Here is a 19217-nt window from a genome sequence, read left to right as displayed (position 1 = left end):
GGGGTGCATCGTCATCTTTCTCTACACCCAGCTCGGGGACTCGGACTTGCTCAGGCTCAGGGGGACCCTGAAGGTCGCTGACCCCGGATGTGCCTCTCTGGACGCCTGGGCCACCATCTGTGCTGTTGATGTGGGAGCAGCAGCGAGGCGGCTTAGGCTCGGTTTGGTGGCCTCGGCTGACAGGGAGCTCACGACCTCTGCAGGGAGCCCCGAGGGCTTGGACTGATCTCAGTAGGGGAAAGGTTCTTATTTGAGTCCCAGAACAAGTATCTGTCTTCCACATAGCAGCTTTTCCGATGTTTAAAGAGCTCTCTCCCCCATTCCTATTCCCTGACCAATATTTTCCTTTGCAAACTAAAGTGTCATTTATTGATTTAACCATTGATTTCCCAGCAGCTCGTATTTGCTCGGCTCTGGGCCAGCTGCTGGAGAGACAAGAATTAATGAAACAGACACAGCCTGCTCCAAGGGAGCTCACAACCTGGGAAAGCATCCGTCCAAGACTTCCTCACCCTCCTGCTGAAGGCAGGAAGGGCTGCAGGTCTGGCTTGATCGGGGCGGACAACAGCAGCCCGGCTTGGCTCTCTGTACTTGTGTTAGTGTCCGCATGTGGAGCTGGGCTAGCCACCCAGCCTCCCTGGGGAGCCTCAGAGGTTAGCGTGTGGGCCCTGCCATGAGCTGGGTTTCTACTTTGTAAATGCCAGGAATGACTTAAGGCCCATCCTGTGGGGGCGGCAGGGCAGGAAAAGAAAGGTGTTCGTTAGGCAGCGTCCTTATAGCAATGACCGTGGCTTTCCAGACGAGCGATTACTGCAGTTTTCTTCTGTTCTCCAAGCAAGCCGGTTTATAGTTCATTCAGGCAGCCGCTATGGAGTGCCTCCTGTGCTCTGGGCTCAGTTCTGGGGCCAGATGTTTGGGGGATACAAAAAGGATGGGGTGTCTGCTCCTCACGAGGCCGGCAGCCTAGGGAGGCAGCCTTTCAGCAGCTGTCCAAGATAAATGAGAATGGGGGTTTTCCATGGTATAGGAAAAGAACGCGGGGTGATGGGAGCCAATTTGGGGGGACCCCCATCAGATGGGAGGATGGCGGGCCCTGGGGGGAGTTCCGGAGCTGAGATCTCAGGGGGTCAGAGCCAGAGCCTGGGGTTGGGCAGGGAGCTCCGGGCAGGGGGAGCTGATTGAGGCAAGACCCTGCGGTGGGAAGGAGATGGTGGAGGGCAGAGGGCTGCAGAGGAGGGGTGGCGTTGGATCCCAGGGGGCTCCCACTGGCCTAGAACTGGGCTCTGGGCGTCCCCAGCTGGACCAGAGCCAATGCCCAGACTCCATGGCCTCCCACACACGGCCCCTCTGAGCCTCCCGGTCTTTGTGACACCTGGGCAGAGTGTTCTGTTGAGTGTGTGCCCTCTGCCGGCGCTGCAGGCAGGGGTCAGAAGGAGCGACCTGTTCAAGTGGGAAAGGGCTCGGTCACTGTCACTGTCCCGCCACTCTGCTGCTCCCATTTGCTTTGGCTGCCACGCAATGCCAGGCTCCGAGCTGGGTCTGAGGACCGCGAGGACGGGGTCTCTGCTGTGAGAGGAGCCCCCCATGCGAGGCGGTAATTAATCGTGCCAGCTGCTCTAGGAGCTGCCGGGCGTGCGTGCATGCAAGAGAGAGCAAGAGAGAGGAGGAGGGAGGCGTAGGCTGTGCTGAGTGCCAGGGCCGAGGAGCTGCCAACTCAGGGGTGGGTGACCTGCAGCAGGTGCCCCCGTGTCTTGTATCCTCACTTCCCCACTGTCTGTGACCTGGGGGTTATAAGGGACCCTCATGTGACTTCCTGGGGGGGGAGTTGGGAAAATGAAAGAAATGAAATGGACGTGGATGTGCTTGGAAAGTAGAAAGTTCCAGAAGAGTCGTATCTGCCAGATGGCTGGAAGATTCAGAGGCAGACATTTGTCTGTCTGTCTGTCTGTCTTCCTCCCTCCCTCCCTCCCTCATGTTCCGCCTTCCTGCCAATCCCCATGCTTTCCTCTCTTCTTCCTGTAAATCCTTGTCTGACCTCAGTGCTAGGTAAGGGGCAGGCCTGGGGGCGGGGCCCCGAGAGACCGGCCCCACCCTGTGAGGAGTGTGACCCCTGCCTGTCAGCTGCAGCTCTGGGCAGGCTCCGTCAAGAGCAGGGGCATGGGGAGGTGGGGGGACAGTAGTGGTGGGGGGAGGACTGACAGCCCTAGAGCAGATCAGCTCCATGGCAGGTGCAGAGAGAAGGGGACGTGGGGACCCAGGGAGACGCTCACTGTGTCTCACGGGAGCTGATGCTGGGCCAGTCTGTGGTCCCCCCAGGCTCCTTCACTGCTGGCTTGTGACTCCCCTCGCCCTGTGGGGCTCTGACCTCAAGTGACCCTGCATCCTCTGCCCTCCCTCCCCTCCTCCCTCTTTTCCCAAACCCCCAAGGACCAGAGAGGCTGGGCTTCCGTGAAGAACCAACCCTGGGATGAAGGGAGGGAGGCAGAGCCCTGTGTCTAGTCCAGGGGCGATGCTTGGAGCAGGGCTGTGGATTCGTGAATGGGTGAAGAAGGCAACAGAAAAGGAAAGTGAGGGAGAGAAGGGGAAAACCAGAGAAAGGAGGAAGGCTTCGGTGCCACCGCTGCTGTCTCTGCACCGCCAGCCTTGTCCCTGTCCCGGGCACTGTAATGACCCCAGGGAAGTGCTGTGGTGCTGTGGTCCTGGGCTGCTGGGCTGGGTGGGGGAGGCAGAGCCCAGGTCACTGCCAGGGTGACCTCAGGCCCCACCCAGCAGCTGAACCAGCCTGGACCTCCCCCTCCACCTGCCTTCCCACCAGGCTTGGTGGGGGTCGCAGTCACCGTGGCTGGGGCCGGATACCTCCAGAGGCTGGAGCGCTATCTCTCTCTCTCTCTCCCAGGGGTTCTTTTGTGTGTGCAGAGACCTCCTGGGGAGCAGTGTCAGTGGCATTGTTTCCTGTGTAGGTGGCACCTTCTCCTGCTTCAAAATTCTGTCTCCTGGGACCTCTTTCCTGGAGGGAATCCATATCCCCGGTCTGTACGTCCATCCAGGGGCATTTTTTGCACACATGAGAAAGCACATATGTGTACTCTTTCCCTCTGTTTTGAACATTTACATCGGTGGAAGCCCATGATAAAATCGACCCTGCCTTTGCTTTGCCACTTACCTCCAGCTCTGGGTCCTGTATCAGCACAGAAAGAGCACTCTGGTTCCTTTTCGTGGCTGCATAGTATTCCACTGTGTGGCTGTGCCGCCATCTGTTTGTCCTTCTCCTGGGGGTGGGCACCAAGGTTATTTCTGGTCCTTTGCCGTATTCTGTGTGACAGCAGGGAATGACCCTGAGCACTGGTCATTTTCTCAAGGCCAAGTGTACTGATGTTGTGTCTTTTTCCAAAGACACAGACAGTGAGAGGGTGGGATGTATAGGAGAGAATGGAGCCCACCCATTCTCCCCGAGCTGCTCAGGGGCAGGGACATCCTACAGGGCGAGCCTGGACAGGGTGGGGCAGGGCAGGAGGGACAGGACAGCACCTGCTCCCAACCCCAGGTCACCAGGCTAGGATGACAGCACGATGTTAGCCCAGGTGGCCTTTCTGTGACCACCGGAGTTGGGGCAGCAGGGAGCAGGCAATGCTGGCCCATCTCTGAATCAAGACCACCGTCTGCCATTGGGGTGCTTCTCGTGCCTCTGCTGAGAAGCTGTCGGGGTCCCTCCCCATGCACTAGCCGGGCCCCTCTATCCAGCTGCCCCACAGGCAGGGAAGGGTGTGTGCTCCGGCTACGAGTTCACACAGCCCTGGGTTTGAATCCAGGCTTTGCCAGGTAGAAGCTGTGTGACCAGCAATGGCAATTAAAAGATCAGGGCAGGTGTTTGGTTGGGTGGTGTAGGGAGCTGGGTGAGTGGTGTAGGGAGCTGGGTAGGTGGTGTAGGGTGCTGGGTGGGTGGTGTAGGGTGCTGGGTGGGTGGTGTAGGGAGCTGGGTGGGTGGTGTAGGGTGCTGGGTGGGTGCCTGCATCCCATACCGGAGTGTTTGCTGGAGTGCCTGGGTCTGAGACTCAGCCCGGCTCCTGACTCTAGCTTCCTGCTGGTGCAGCAATGATGGCTCAAGTCATTGGGTCACTGCCACCCACATGAGACCTGGATTGAGTTCCTAGTTCCAGGCTTGGGTCTGGCTCAGCCTTGGCTGTTGTGGGCATTTGGTGAGTGAATCAGCAGATGGGCAGTCTGTTTTTAGTTCTAGCTCTCCCTCTCAAAAAAAAAAAAAAAAGTCATTAAGGGAGGTGGTATTTGGCCTAGCAGGTAAGACACTAATTAAGACACATCTTCAGGCCGTTGCCGTGGCTCACTAGGCTAATCCTCCGCCTGTGCGCCAGCACACCGGGTTCTAGTCCCGGTCAGGGCGCCGGATTCTGTCCTGGTTGCCCCTCTTCCAGGCCAGCTCTCTGCTGTGGCCAGGGAGTGCAGTGGAGGATGGCCCAAGTGCTTGGGCCCTGCACCCCATGGGAGACCAGGAGAAGCACCTGGCTCCTGCCATCGGATCAGCGGGGTGTGCCGGCCACAGTGTGCTGGCCGCGGTGGCCATTGGAGGGTGAACCAACGGCAAAGGAAGACCTTTCTCTCTGTCTCTCTCTCTCACTGTCCACTCTGCCTGTCAAAAAAAAAAAAAAAAAAAAAAAAAAAAGACACATCTGCATCCCATATTGAAGCGTCTGGGTTTCCGTCCCAGCTCTGGCTCCGGGTTCCAGCTTCCTGCTAACGTACACCCTAGGAGGTGGTAGTGATGGCTCAAGTAATCAGGCCCTGACACCCGTATAGGAGAGCCCAGTTGTGTTCCCAGCTCCCAGCTCTCAGCTTTGGCCTGATCAGCCCTGGGCATTGCAGGCATTTTGGGGAATGAACTAGAGGATGGGAGTTCTGTCTCTGTCTCTCTGTCCTTCAAATTTAAAATTATTTATTTATTTATTTGAAAGTCAGAGTTACAGAGAAGAAGAGGCAGAGGCAGAGAGAGAACAAGCGAGATGTTCTATCTCTGCTGGTTCACTCCCTGAATGGCCCCAATGGCCAGGGCCGGGCCAGGCTGAAGCCAGGAGCCAGACCATCTTCATTGCTTTTTTTTAGGCACATTAGCAGGGAGCTGGACGGGAAGTGGAGCAGCCAGGACTTGAACCAGTAGCCATATGGGATGCTGGCACTGCAGGCAGCAGCTTTACCTGCTACATCATGGCGCTGGCCCCAATAATTTATTTAAAAATAGCATTAGTGGCTAGAGTAGTGGCTCAGCAGGTTAAGTGGCCACCTATGGCACCAGCATCCCTATGAATGCCAGTTCCAGTGCCGGCTGCTCCACTTCTGGTCCAGCTCCCTCTTGTTATGCCTGGGAAGGCAGCAGAAGATGGCCCGAGTACTTGGTCCCCTGCACCCGCATGGGAGACCTGCCTAAAGCTCCTGGCTCTTGATTTCGACCTGGCCCAGCCCCGGCCATTGTGGTCATTTGGGGAGTGAACCAGCGGATGGAAGACCTCTCTCTCTCTCCCTCTCTTTCTCTGTAACTCTGCCTTTTAAAGAAATCATAAAGTAAATCTTTAAAAGGAATAAAAATAAAAATAGCCTTAGCCGTTTGAACAGGGTTATTGGAACCATAAGCAAATGCTTTGAGCTTGGCTTTGGGTCGGAGGAAGGTTTGGGTTGGGGTTGGAAATCCACTTCTCGAAGCCCTGGCCCTGGGGAGAACGGGCATCCCCTGTTCACAGAATGGCCGACAGCCCACACGCCGGGGGTCTGTCCCTGCCCGCTGCATCCTGCACTGTTCAGGCTGGTCCTGTGCTGTGGCCGGTCCACGTGGCCAGTTAACCACAGAGCTGGAGCCCCCGCAGAGGGCCCTAGCCTCTCGGACACAGAGTGTTCAAAATCTTTCCAAGGAGGAGGTGTAAGTGCCCGGAAGACAGGGGATTTGCAGGCAGAGACAGCTGCAGTCCACACCGTGAAGGGGCGCGATTTTGACGAGGACTGATTCATAACAGCACCAAGTCCTGGAGGGGTCCCCGGCCGGGCCAAGGTGCTGGCACAAAGGGAAGGCAGGGGCGGCGGTGACCATGACCTTCATGCAGCCTCCCTCCCCTCCCGGTCGGCTTTGCCTTTTTTTTTTTTTTTTTTTTTGACAGGCAGAGTGGACAGTGAGAGAGAGAGACAGAGAGAAAGGTCTTCCTTTGCCGTTGGCTCACCCTCCAATGGCCCCCGCGGCCGGCGCACCGGCGCTGATCCGAAGGCAGGAACCAGGTACTTCTGGTCTCCCATGCGGGTGCAGGGCCCAAGCACTTGGGCCATCCTCCACTGCACTCCCGGGCCACAGCAGAGAGCTGGCCTGGAAGAGGGGCAACTGGGACAGAATCCGGTGCACCGACCGGGACTAGAACCTGGTGTGCCGGCGCCGCTAGGCGGAGAATTAGCCTGTTGAGCTGCGGCGCTGGCCAGCTCTGCCTTGTTTTTATTAAAGCCCTACATCAGTGGTGCTAAGTAGCTCCTCATAGGATGAGTTTTAAAACCAGGGGATGAGCAGGCTGCTCTCTGCCAGGGAGGCGGCGATGATAGCGTCTTGCTGCACACTTGTGCCATAACTTTGGAGGGAGGACGCTTGTGCATGGTGGGCACCGTCGGTCCCGGCCACAGCCCGCTCAGAGCCTGTGAGCTCCTGACGCAGAAGTCTTCACAGATGGAATCAAAAGGAACTATGGGCCAGGGAGCAGGAAGGGGCAGGCTCAGCACCCACGTGTGCGGTTCTGCAGAGGCAGATTGCCGCGCAGTGAAGCCAAGAGCTTGCTAGCTGTTCATCAATGGAGAGGTCTTCATTGATTGCTCAGCAATGAATGGATGGACTTCTGCCCTGTGCTGGCCCCGTGCTGGGCCCTGCGGATACCACTGTGAGAGAGAGCCGCTGCTCCTCTCGGAAGCTCCCGGGCCAGTGCTGAAGACAGTCAAAGCAGCCAAACAGTGACTGTGCCCTGTGCCATGGCGGTGGGGGGGTGCACAAGTGCAGGGGAGCTGTGCCCTGTGCCTTGGGGGGAGCAGTGCATGTCAGGAGCATGGAGAGTACGGTGGCACGTGATGGCCCCCTGAGACCTGAGAGATGAGTTAGCTGGGCGAGGAGGAGGGGGAAGGGTGTTGGGGTGGGTTGTAGGGAAACAGCAGGTGCAATGGCCCAGGGGCCTTCTTGCTTGAGGCTGCGAGGCTGGAACAGACTGTGTTTGCTGCTGGCGGAAGCATCTCCGTGGAGGTCTGGTGTGGCTGCAAGTGCTGGTGGGGTGGTGGAAGCGGAGCTGTGGCCCCCTTGGCCCCCGCATGCCCTGATTCTCGGTACCGGCTGACGTCCCTGAGTTCAGCCTGTCTGAGGGTCCAGTATGATGACGGCGAGAGTTAGGGGTTCTGGGACCCCTGCCGGGAGCCCGCTCTCCCGAACGCTTTGCAGGCATCCTCTTTGTCAGCCCTGGGCGATGCCTGCTGGGGAGCACGAAGCTGCGTGGTGTTAGGGCCACGCTGCAAGCTAAGTGCAGCGGCCTCGTCTGTGGGGGCCAAGTCCTCAGACCCCCAGCAGATGCCGGTACAGCCCCCGTGTACACCGCGTGCTTCCCTCTGCAGACTCCCCAGTGGTGAAGCTAAATGTGAACATCAGAGCCACGAGCAGCCATGACTACAACACAGCAGCCGGGCCCGTGTATTGTAGTGAAGCCTGTGCCTGTCTTCTCTCTGTGTGCACGCGTCACAAGGACAGCGGGCCTTGATGGCTGAGAAGTGGCTGATGGGGGGCGGCCCCTTCTCACTTCCCAGACCCTGCTGAGCTCAGAGAAGTGAGCCACTGAAAACTCGGGTGTGGTTTATTTCTGGAATTTTCTATGGGATGTGTTGGGACTGCGGTTGACCACAGGGCGAGTGGAATTGAAGACACAGGGGGCGCTGGAGGAGAGCAGGGACCCCAAGCAGAGCCAGCCAGCCTGGAGCCCGGTGCCCAGGGGCCTCCCTGGGTGGGGCAGCCGTGGGCACCGTCCATCCGCCTAGCACCACTCCCTCTGGGTCACTGTCACGTGTGGCCCTGAGACCAGGCCAGGTCCTTCGGGGACGGCGAAGTCACACAGCAGAAGCAGGGGACAGGTTTTGAAGACAGAGCATCGAAAAACAACAACAAAATGCTTGACAAGCCCCATATTTCGCTTTCCTCGAAGGTGGGTGAGGATCAATTTCCCAAAGAAAAAAATCAATCAGCTGGAATGTGTCTTTCTGGGAAAGGCCTGGCATCTGTCAGATGGGGAGAAAAAGACCCGGAGAGAGATTTTCTCGGGTCGTGCGCCGGGGGCTGCTGACTCAGGCCGTCTGCTCCGGCGTCATTAACAAGTTGAAAAGCTGTTGCTCCACGCAGAAGAACAGCTGTGCTGGCCCCAGCAGCTCAGAAGGGAAAATCCTTCCCGAAGCAAGGAGGGCCGAGGGCCCGGCAGCACTTCTGGGGCCTGCAGCCTGACGGGGCGTCCGGGACTTTATCAGTGTTTGGGCAGGATGGCGGCGCACGCGGGAGCCGTACAACGTTCCGACAGATCAGCGAGCTTCGTTGAGAAACCATTAACAGTCAAGCCATGGGAAGGCGAGTCAGGCTCCTGTCTTGGGGTGATTGACAGAGAGGCGGGGGCGGTCCCCCGAGGCGGGGCTGCAATCTGACACCAGCTTCTGGTGACAGGTGCCCCCCCAACCCCTCTAGGAGCTCTAGACTGGGATCAGGGTGTGTGGGGGGGTGCCCAAAACCCAGGCTGAAATCCCTGGGGGTTGGGCTTTGCTGGGCAGTGCTTGTCCAGGAGCTTCATCCTGATCTCTCAGTTTGTATTCACACCGCACCCCCCTAGCCAGACCATGGTCCACATTAGGGTGGGGGAGGGGCCTAAGGAAGGGGAGGGGCCGAGATCCTGGCAGATCCAGATCCTTGTTCTTTGAAGCTATACTGATTGAGCACCTGCCACGTAGCAGATGCTGCCTGGGTGCTGGGCCGGACTGCAGGGCAGAGAGGCCTGTTCCCTGCCTGCATGGGATTTATGGAGGGCACGTGAGCGGTGTAGAAAAGTCAGGGCTGTGACTTACGGAGCAGACCAGAGGCTGTGCACACAGCGAGGGGACCTCAGCCAGTCTGGGCCAGGGTGAGTAGGCAGTGCACTCAGGAGGGGCTTCCTGGAGGAAGGAGCATCCATGGAATATGGAAAGCGAGGGTGGGGGGAGAACTGGAGGCCAGGCTGTGTGGACAGGGTTGTGGGCTGGATGGAGGTATGGGGAGAGTGAGGCGAGGGCAGCAGGGAGTGCCGGGGCGAGAGGCCGTGGTGGAGGAGGGCGGCTGTTCCCTGGTCCTTGGTCTGTGCCCGAGGCAGGTGGGCGGTCAGTGCCGAGTCCGTGGCAAGGTGAGGGGCGCCTCCTTTGAGAAGCCTTGCTGCGTCTCCTGTGCCCCAGCGTAGGGAAGACTTGGCCACGCCCTCTCAGGCCCCTCCCGCACCTGAGCTGCTGCGGGTGCCACAGCCTTTGGGTGCTCTCTCGCTCATGCTCGTGGCTGCGGTGTCCTTGTCCCGCCGTCGGGCTGCTGGGGCTGCTTGTGGTGTCTCCTGCACCTGCCCGGTGTCTGGCACACAGTAGGTGTTGCACAAATGCCTTCGGAGTGAGTGAGTGCTCAGGTGCAGGGAGTGGGAGAATAAGCTTGAGAACATAACAGCAAACTCCTCGGCGCTGGCACCGTTCCGACCATTACAGGGATTCGTGGTTTCATCGGCAACGACCTCTGGGGTAGGGGACCACTCTTCCCATTTGATCTTATGTGTCATCTTAGGCAGAGAGACAGATCCACCGATTCACTCCCCAGATGCCTGCAACAGCCAGGGCTGGGCCAGGCCAAAGCCAGGAGTCTGGAACTCAATCCGGGTATCCCACGTGGGTGGCAGGGAGCCACGTACTTGAGCCGTCACCTGCTGCCTCCCAGGGTGAGCACCAGCAGGAAGCTGGATCAGAAGCAGAGGAGCGGGGGCTCAAACCAGGCATTCTCGTGTGGAAAGCAGGTGTCGTGAGCACTGCCGTAGCCTCTGCACCACACTGCTCCACACAGGTGGACAACTGAGACCCGGAGAAGTTACAGAGCCTGCCCGAGGTCACTCAACGGTGAAGTCGCTGAACCCACACTTGAATCCTACAGCCTGGCTCCCAAGTCCGTTCTCGGCACTCACAGTCGTGGCCCTGGTTCCTCTCTGTACACAGCTCCCCGAGGGGTGCCTGAGGGGACCTTCAGGGCCAGGAGCTAGGAGCAAGTGTGGGGGGCTCAGTGCCCGGGACTTGGCCCTTTCTGGGTTTCGGACTCCTCTCCACCAGCCCGACAGGCGGAGCCTAGCGCACAGGGAGTGCACACGTGGGTGAGTGTTCACCTACACCAGCAGGCCATGCGCAGGAGCAGGGAGAGCCCGGGGTGCAGGCCCCTGCTCCCGCCCCAGCTGCCGTTTACCCCCAGAAGTACCGCCTGGCAGTGGGTCTGGGGGTCTGTGGCTCCCTCCTCTCAGAGCCTGCTGCTGGTGCTCCCCTGAGAGGCTGTCACTCGCCAACGAGCCACCCTGGGCTGCACCTCTTCCTGCCCCACACGCAGTGCCCGCACCAGGGGCTTCCCCAGGGCTCCCATCCTGCCTCGGGAGAGGAAGGAATTCTTGCAGGCCTCACGGAGCATCCTCAGAGCTGGACAGGGGCCAGGGAGTACTCCGGGGCAGTCAGCCCTGGGAGGAGGAATAGTAATAACATTGTAAAAAAAAAAAAAAAAAGCAACAGTTTAGCAAACCCCTGCTTCTAGGTGCTACCCATGTTAACTCATGTTCCACCAGCAGTAACTCGCTGAGTCAGTGGCCATTTTACAGATGAGAAAACTGAGGACTGCAGAGAGTACTCAAGGTCAGGCAGCTGATAGGAGGCAGGGTGGGAACTCCAGATTTTAAAGAACATGATGCTGCAGGAGAGTACCCACGGCCACAGCAACCATGCGAGTTAGAGATGAGTGGCTCTGTGCCTGCCAGACAGGTGGGGGCTGCAGCCTGCAGGCCCCCGGCCCCCGGACCTGCAGAGCTCCCCCAACCCTTATTGTCTTTCCAGCTTATTAGCCCTGCAGGCACGGGGTTGCTTTTTTTTTTTTTTTTTTAAATGGATGGCTCATGTCTTTGCAGCCAGATGTAGCCAGCGCAATTAGAAGGCAGCTCTGGACGTGGCCAGGGGAAGGGCCAGTCCCTTTGGCTCTTCCTGGCAGGGGAGGGGACTCAGGGCTGTGATTAGCAAGGACCGAGTGGCACACATCTGATGAGCGGCTTCAGAACTCCCCTTGGCGACTCCCGAGCCCCCGACACACGCCGTGAGCTAAGTGACCTTGGACACGCAGCCTCACTCTTGCCGAGCTTTGTGCCCGGGCCCCTTGGACAGCGGTCATATTCTTCCCACGCTGTATCCAATGATAACCCGATGGGAGGCTCCTGCCCAGAATGCTGATGGCGGGCTGATCAATTGCAGTTGTGCAGTGGAGCGCTGGGGGAGCAGGCTTCCGGGAAAGTTCTGGAAGCCGTATTCCGTAGGATTCTGGAAGGCCACCGGACCCACCTTTCCCAGGCCCCCAGGCTTTCTTTTGTCCTTGCTGGGTGTCAGCCTGGTTGGTTCAGGAGCATCGAAGTTGTCTTTATTTATCCTGACCTTTTCATGTAAGTAATTTTTATAGTTCCATTAACTAGTAAGACCATTTGCAAAGCGCGAGGCAAAATATACGACCGTGAACACCTCCGGGACTCATGTTCGTCCTGGGCGGAATGCTAATAGGAAGGAAAATTGATTCAGAAGGCTCCCGCCGGCGAGAAGCGTGGCACTGGCCCGAGGCGTCCCAGCCGCAGGTACCCGCAGGACACCCCAGGGGAGCCCCACACGGCTTGAGGCTGGGACCTTGGCCCCGGGCCTGGGCTGCAGATGCACAGCTTCCTCCTGCCCCAGGGCCCCTGCCCTGGCCTTCCCTCTGCCCGCCCCCCGCCCCCCCAATCTGTCCCCACGCCAGCCAAGCTGTCTGCTTGCATCGTGGAATGGAGTGGCTCCTTCCCGGCCGTGGCTTGAATTTGGCATCCAGAGTCAGCAGCTGCCGCAGTGGAGCCCTGTCCTCCTGGGCTGGGGGGAACATGCGGATCGTGGAGAAACTGAGGCCCACAGGGGCCCCAGCGAGTCCTCGGGAGACCCGGCGTCGGGGGAGGGGGAGGAGCCGAGAGAGCGCAGCTCCAGTTCCTCCTGACGTCTGTGTGTGGCCCTGGCGGAGGGCAGCACGTGGCTAAGAGGGGCCTGTCCCTCTCCTGCATGTGGGCCTGCTCACCGGGTCAGTTAGGGGCCCGGCCGGAACCAGCTGGCACGTTAAGGAGGATCACTGGGAGGCACCTGCGTGGGAAGGGTTAAGGGGCACAGTAAGATGTGGTGTTGCATTTAGGGCTAGCAGCTAGAAGTACCACCCTCAGGCCAGGAGAAACCCCTTCTCCCAGGGCCTATGGCTGGGAGGGGAGGAGACCACCACCACCCAGGCCCAGCCCCGCCTCCCTGCTGCTGCCGGCTTTTCCCATTGGCCAAACTCATCCGCAGTCAAGTCAAGGACGCCTGTTACTGCGCCCATAGAGGTTCCCGGGCGCGCAGACAGGTGGTGTGTGTCGGGGGGGGGGGACAGTGGAGAAGACCCCCGCACTACATTCTCACTGCGGAAGGCCGGGTGGCATGGTCTGATCACATACAAGGCGCAGGTGCACTGTGGCTGTAGCCCTTAGCATGCCGGGTCCCCAGAGCCTCCCCGGGAGGGGGTGGTTAGGAAGAGGAGCTGGAGAAAGCCTGGCCTTGCGCTGTCCCCCTGCAAACTGTGCGAGTGAGTGGAAGTCCCTGAACCCTCGCCGCCGCTGTTTCCCCCCTCCAAATGGAGCAGCGCCCAAGCGAGGTGGCCAGGGAGACGGCGGTTGTGACCTCTCTCTCCCGTTTGTCACTCACCGCACAGCTGCTGGCGATTCCCCGAGTGTGCCTATCGACTGCCCTGCTCACTGTCTAAATTATCTGTATTCCTTGTCCCCAGCCCCCCCGTGGGGAAAGAGGCCCTGAGATAAACCGCTGAGTCAGCAAGTGTGACAGCTGCAGGGTGCTGCGGCCCCTGGTTCCTCCACGTGGCCCAAAGTACCGTTTTAGAAAGGTGTAGCCTGGTTGCTACCCGCCGGTCATCCCGGGGAGTGAGTAAGCCGCAGAAGAGCAGGCTGGGAGAAGCCCACGGGACATGTCCCAGGGTCCAGGTGCCCGCCGAACCAGGCACCCTCTGCACCAGGAGCTTCTTCCCCCATGAAGCACCCGAGAGCGCCCATGTGAGGCTTGGGGGACCCAGCGCGGTGCTTGTTGTGCCATAGTAGCCGTCAGCCGTGTGTGAGTGGACGTGCGTGGGGGAGGGGCGGTGCTCAGCAAACGTGAAGTCACAACGGTAGATGAGTGCAGACCCCATAGCGCATGCGTGTGTGTGTGAAATGCCCACAGTCACTCCTGCTTACGGAGCACACGGCATGTGCCTGGCCCTGGTCAAAGGACTTTACGTGCATTATTTCTTTTCATCTTTGTGAGGTGGGTGCAACTCCTGTCCCATCTTACAGGTGCAGGATTGAAGGCACAGAAGTTAAGCAATGTGCTTTCTCTCCTGTCATTGGCAGATGTGGTGTTTCAGCTTGGGTCACCACATTATCTACTAGCCTGGCTTCTCCCCCAGGGGTGGACCTGGTGGACCCCCCCCCCCACGTAGACTGTCCCCAGCTAGGAATCTGTCCGCAGGTCCCCACAGACCACCCATCAGGTGCCCAGGCCCCCGTGAAGGGTGGGAGCGAGGGGACAGCATTTGTGCGGAGGATAAAAGAGGCGCATGCCTCCTGGGGCCCCTGCCCTCCCATGCAATGATGCTCTTACTTCTAACAGCAAGGCTCCCACAGTACGCATCTGCTTGTCCAATCCGCACACAGCCTGTGAGGCCCATCCTGTCCCTGTCCCCCAGGAACAGATGGGGGCCGGCACGGAGAGGCAGGCAGCTCGCCCGAGGGCTGAGTTAGTCTCAGCGTCCGCGCAGCCAGACCCCGTGTTCTGCAGGCAGCTTGAGCTCCTGACCACGTGCCATCCTGCCTCTCGCTAACAGCCGGGGACCTTCAAGGCAGGACGGAGGCTGTATGGGGGGCAAGGGGAGGGGAGCCGAGATCCCACAGCTCCGATTCCTCCGCAGGGCTGGAGCAGGGGAGCAGCCGACTGCCCCCAGTCACGTGGCCAGTGACACCAGTGCCCGCCTCGGCGCCCTGTGCAGGATGACAGATGGCTGAGCAGCCGTGGGAAGGAGAACTTGACACAATACCTGTGCCGAGTTCTAGCAGCCAGAGGAGGAGGCCAGGGTGGCGGAACCTTGACCCAGACCCTCCTCGGGGGTCACTTACTGTGGGGCCTGGGTCAGCAAGGACTCGGGACCTACCCGCCTGTTCTAGGCACAGCTGTTGTGTCAACCCAGGCCTCTGTGGAGGGGCTGCCTGCTGGTGGCTCCATTGGGGTCCTAGAATAGGAGTGGCCGGTGTCACTGTGTCACCTCCACTCCTCAGAGCACCCTCTGGCCTTCCCACAAGGCACCCATGCATACCGTGGTCTGAATGCCAGACACGGCACTCGGAGCCTCGCTATCCATGTTTCCTGCTTCAAAGGACACTGTCTAAACACAGCCGTGAAATAGGCACGAGTTAAGGTTTTGACAAGCAAATGTCATAGGCATCGAAGCAAGTGGGAGGAGCTCTGCAGATCTGGGACCGTGGGGAGGGACCCAGGAAAAAGACAGTGGTGCTTGGAGCTTGCTCAGAGCCCCAGGTCCCTGCTGGCTGGGGTTAGGCGACAGGCCAGCATGGGGCATGTGGGGGCCTCAGCAGTGTGGAGGGGGTGAGAGAGCAGCTGAGACCTGGGCTGGGAGCCCGCTGGGCCAAGGCACTGGCATGTGGTGGGGACCCAGGGGATGGACAGCTAGTGTCCAGTGTGTCCTGAGGATGCTGACCCACTTGGGCTTGTTTGGAGAGTCCAGTGGGAACCGGGGAAGCCCAGGCAGCAGGACTGGCTGGGCTGGGGTCTTGCTAGCAGCCAGGTGGGCTCGTCTCTGGGATCAGCACCAGCCTGGTTTCCCAGCCATAGCCTGGGCTCCAGCAAGCAGGACCCTGGGGCTGCTAATGTCTTTAGACTCCTCCCGGAAGGCCACGTGCACAGGCGAGGAGGGGGCAGGTGCCAGTGCTCTGCAGTCATGTCCAGCGCTTGCAGAACCGGTGAGCGTCTGATACGCCTTTCCTGGGGTCTCCCTTGCCTGGGGGCCAGAGCAAAGCTAAGGCCACAGCTTTAAGGTCCCCTGCATTTGGGAAAGGCCAGAGGCCCCCATTCCTATCACACAGTGGGGCTAACCTAGCAGCGTCCTGCTGGTGGGTGTTCGGGGCAGGCAGTGGGCATGCACATGGCACCCCCCACCCCAACACACACCTAAAGGATCCCATTGCCCCCCCCCCCCCAGCCCAGCCCAGCCCAGTCCTGGGCAGAGAGAAGATCCCTGGCAGCTTTCAGCAAAAAGCCCTTCATCTAGGTCCCTTTGGAGAAACTGACAGTGCTGGCGGGAGCTGAGGAGTTCCCGAGCCTCCCAAACTGGGCGGGTGGCAGGTGGGGTTCTGTCATCTTCCACTGATGGATTAGATAGCGGGGCAGATCTCTCAGGGGGCAGAAGATGACCTTGAGAGAATGCGGATTCCGTCAAAGGACGAGAGAAATGATCCGCCATCCTCAAACTGCTGTCAATAAACCTTGTCGGCGCCGTGGATGGAAGCTCGCTGGAGGCTCGGGAGGCTGGAGCATTTGACTGCGTGATAAGAAATTGCCAGGCACTTTCTAATTACAATTATCATCATCGTGGATGTCTCTCTTAATTACTTTCTTATAATTAGCTGTTGCTTTTTCCTCTGCATTTGTGAGCTTTGCAGATTTGCTGACATTTGGGGAGGAGGGCAGGCAGGTGTGGGGGGTGGGGAGAGTGAAAAGTACCTCTTCTTCACAGCCAGCCTGGTAGGTGACCTGGCCTTGGCAGGAAGCAGGAGGGGGCAGCTGAAAGATGGAAGTGACATTGTCTCCTGAGCAGATGGCGCGAGGGAGCCGGGATGTGGATTTAGGGGTTGAGTTTGGGTCCCCAGAGGTTCAATGTCGGAGGGAATGCTCTTGAAAAGTCACCAGTGCTAGCATTTGTCAGGCTTGGGCTGCGAGTTAGGAAGTGAGGCTGGGGTGAAAGACACTCTTGTCTGAGGCCAGGCACAAGCAATTCAACGACTTGGGCTGTGGGTAGCTTGATTTGCCCCCAAACCAGCACTGTGTCCTGACGTCCCTGGGTACCAGGGGGCCTTGGCAAGCTGGGTTTTGCTCCTTGACTGGAGACTGGTTCTCACTGTTTGTTCTGGTCCTTTCTCCCTCTCCCTCGCCCCCACAGCCCTGTGTACAGAGGAGTGCGTGCATGGCCGCTGTGTCTCCCCTGACACCTGCCACTGCGAGCCCGGCTGGGGAGGGCCCGACTGCTCCAGCGGTGAGTCTTTGGGGGTCTTTGGGGGTCCAGCAGCCCCCTGGCTGTGACTTGGGAGGGGGCTGTGGTATGGTGTGTGCATGGTAAATTCTTGTGTTGACTCAGGATGGGCTGTGTGAGCCAGTGTGGGTAGTGTGGGTAGCAGGGTGCAGGTGCACCTGCAGTTAATGCTAGCCCCTGATGGTATTTGTGGGGGTACAGGGTGCTGGGAGGCACTGAGGGGAATGGTCCCTGGGGTCCATGGGCTGCTGAAGGTTGTATGTATAGGGAATTGTGGGGCTGTCTGTCTAGCTGTTTGGATGAAACACCTCTCGGTATGGTCTTTGAGGGTTGAAGTGAACTTGCGATGCCGTCCAAGGACCCAGGAGGTCACCATGATCTACTCTTGGTCCTGGACTTTGCTGGTCTGAAGGCTCAGCAGGATTGAGTCACGAGACTGGTGGTCTCGGGGACAGCTCCGTGCCCTGGCAAGTAGAGTGGGAACCTCATGGGAGTGGACCATGGTGCTCCTACATTTCTGTAGGCAGATAGCTCGCGTTCTCCTGGGAAGCCTGCCTGGTGAGCTTGGAGTGGGGCAGGGGCTCTTGCAGGCTGAGCCACAGCAGCACGGGGCGCCGTCTCTACTGCTGGGCCGTGCATACCCGGCAGCAGCTTAGAGAGCTCTCGGCCAAGAGCCCAGCCAAAGGCAGGCCCTTCCCCTCTGGCTCAGTCCCCCGGACACCCGCAGGGGGCTCCCCTGCACTGGCACACTCTGCAGCCAGTGGTCGGGTAATGCCACGGCCTTGTTTCAAGTTCAAAGAACGTGGAAGGCCAGATTCCCTCCTGCCTTGAGCTGGGGTTGAGGATCTCACATGCCCACTCTAACCGTTCAGGGGCCTGACTCCCTGTGTTCACCCGCACTGACCGTGAAGGCCACGAAACCTGGAGAGGGGAGTGTTGGGTGCGTATGGGCACAGTGGGGTGCTCCTCCCGTGCCCACTCTGCACGGGTGGGGGACATCTGGTTGTCCCAAGGTCTTGCCCTGAGCTGCACTGTCCACACATTGCGTGAGAACGCAGAGGCCAAAGCAATGCCGTGGGCCATGTGGTTCTGACGTGAACCTGGGTGATGACCTGGGCTCAGGGCATCCAGGACTCTCCAAAGTATGGGGCCCTCTGGTGGCCACCGCAGCCCCTCCTTCTACCTGCTGTGCTGTTTTGAGGTAGGCTATGGCCAAATAACAATAAACAAGCAGGTGAATTAAAGGAATGTGCTGACCAGTCGTTCTGTGCACTTGAACTTCAGGAAACATGCTGGGTGATGTGTATTGGGAGCTTTTCCCACCTGCCTGCATTTTGTTTGGTATAACTTTTTTGCTTATGATGGGTCTTTGAGGAGGAAATCTATAACTTGGCTTGGGACAACCCTGCTTTGGGGGGGGTTCTCCTTGCTGCTGCCGGAGTCTGAGGCTGAGGCAGCCTGTTGGGGGGTGGGGAGGAGTCCCGGGACCCCTGAGTAGCCCGAGCTCACCCATCGCTGCTAGCATGCTTAATGCCTGCTGGATGCATGGACAGGAGGGCATCTCCTATATGTCCGGTCCCTGCATATTTGCACTCAGAGCCGGGTCTGCAGGACCATGATCTATGCCTTCTTGGGGTCTACAGTGTGGAGGATGAGATGGGACGAGGGCGGCCCCTGGTGAGCGGGGCAAGTAGGGGTAGGTAGGTCTTAGGTCTTGGCCTCAGGGTGGGTTCACCAAGCAAGTGGGGAAGGGGCCTGGGTATGTTGCAATGCAGCATTGGGCCGTCCAACTCAAGCCCCCCCACCCGCGCCCCAGCTCCAATTTGGCCATCATGCTTGGTGCTGAGCAACCCACAAGCTCTTTGTTCTCCATTAATCCCCCATGGGTCAAAGCACCACTCCCCCGGGACCGCTCACAGGTGTGCCATGCAGAGCCCAGAGGAAACCGTAAACACGGCGTTGGTTAAGGGAATGCCTAGCTTCTCACTTTCACCACACTCAGAGCCGTGAGCGTTTAGACGCTGGCTAGGAGGTTTCCGCCCTCCGCCGCGATCCCTGTGGCGACAGGCAGCTCACCCCCTCCTGAGCAGGTGCAGTCTGCCTGTTGGAGGGGTTCCCTTCCGGCCAGTGGGAATCTCTAGCATCTGTTGCTTGGTTCTCCCTCATGACGAAGGCCAGGGCAGGCTGGCGCATTGCCGTGCCGGTCCTTGCTGTGACTGGGGTTTTCCCCAGGGAGCTCACTGGACAAGGTGTGTACCAAGATGCTCATCTCAGCAACTGATAACAGCCAATGAGGCCACACAGAGACCAGAGCCCCTGTCATGTCAGCCCTCCGGATATAAGACAGCAACCACTTCTGTGCCCAGGGGTTCCTTATCCACGCCCCCCCTTTTTTTCTTATGTGAAATCATCTTACCCATGGAGATTCTCTTTTGTTGAATTTGGCCTTTATTCCTCTTCAACTGTCATTCCTAGGTTCAACCACTCAACTGCAGGCTTGGTCTGACCTGTATGGAAAATAATAAAGGAGGTGGCTAATATTTATTGATTTTTTTTTTACTCTGCACTTTATTTATCT

The 19217-nt window shown here is 58.9% G+C and overlaps 1 protein-coding gene across 18 annotated transcripts in view; it reads left to right on the top strand.

Moving 5' to 3' along the window:
* The window catches only part of MEGF11 (multiple EGF like domains 11), a 320058-nt gene that overhangs the window by 125877 nt on the left and 174964 nt on the right, over positions 1–19217 (top strand). For all 18 annotated transcript variants that reach the window (XR_007910143.2, XR_007910144.2, XR_007910140.2 and 15 more), the window contains one exon: positions 16550–16642. Coding sequence is in view for 12 of the 18 variants with exons in the window: in XM_051821840.2 (XP_051677800.2) it covers positions 16550–16642 (93 nt within the window). In the remaining 6 variants the exon portion in view is untranslated. The remainder of the gene's footprint in view (positions 1–16549; positions 16643–19217) is intronic.

Source organism: Oryctolagus cuniculus, chromosome 12 (assembly GCF_964237555.1).
Source record: "Oryctolagus cuniculus chromosome 12, mOryCun1.1, whole genome shotgun sequence".
In the NCBI taxonomy this organism is placed as follows: Eukaryota; Metazoa; Chordata; class Mammalia; order Lagomorpha; family Leporidae; genus Oryctolagus; species Oryctolagus cuniculus.
Note: the sequence above shows the minus strand (reverse complement) of the source record. Positions and strands in the feature narration are given on the sequence as shown.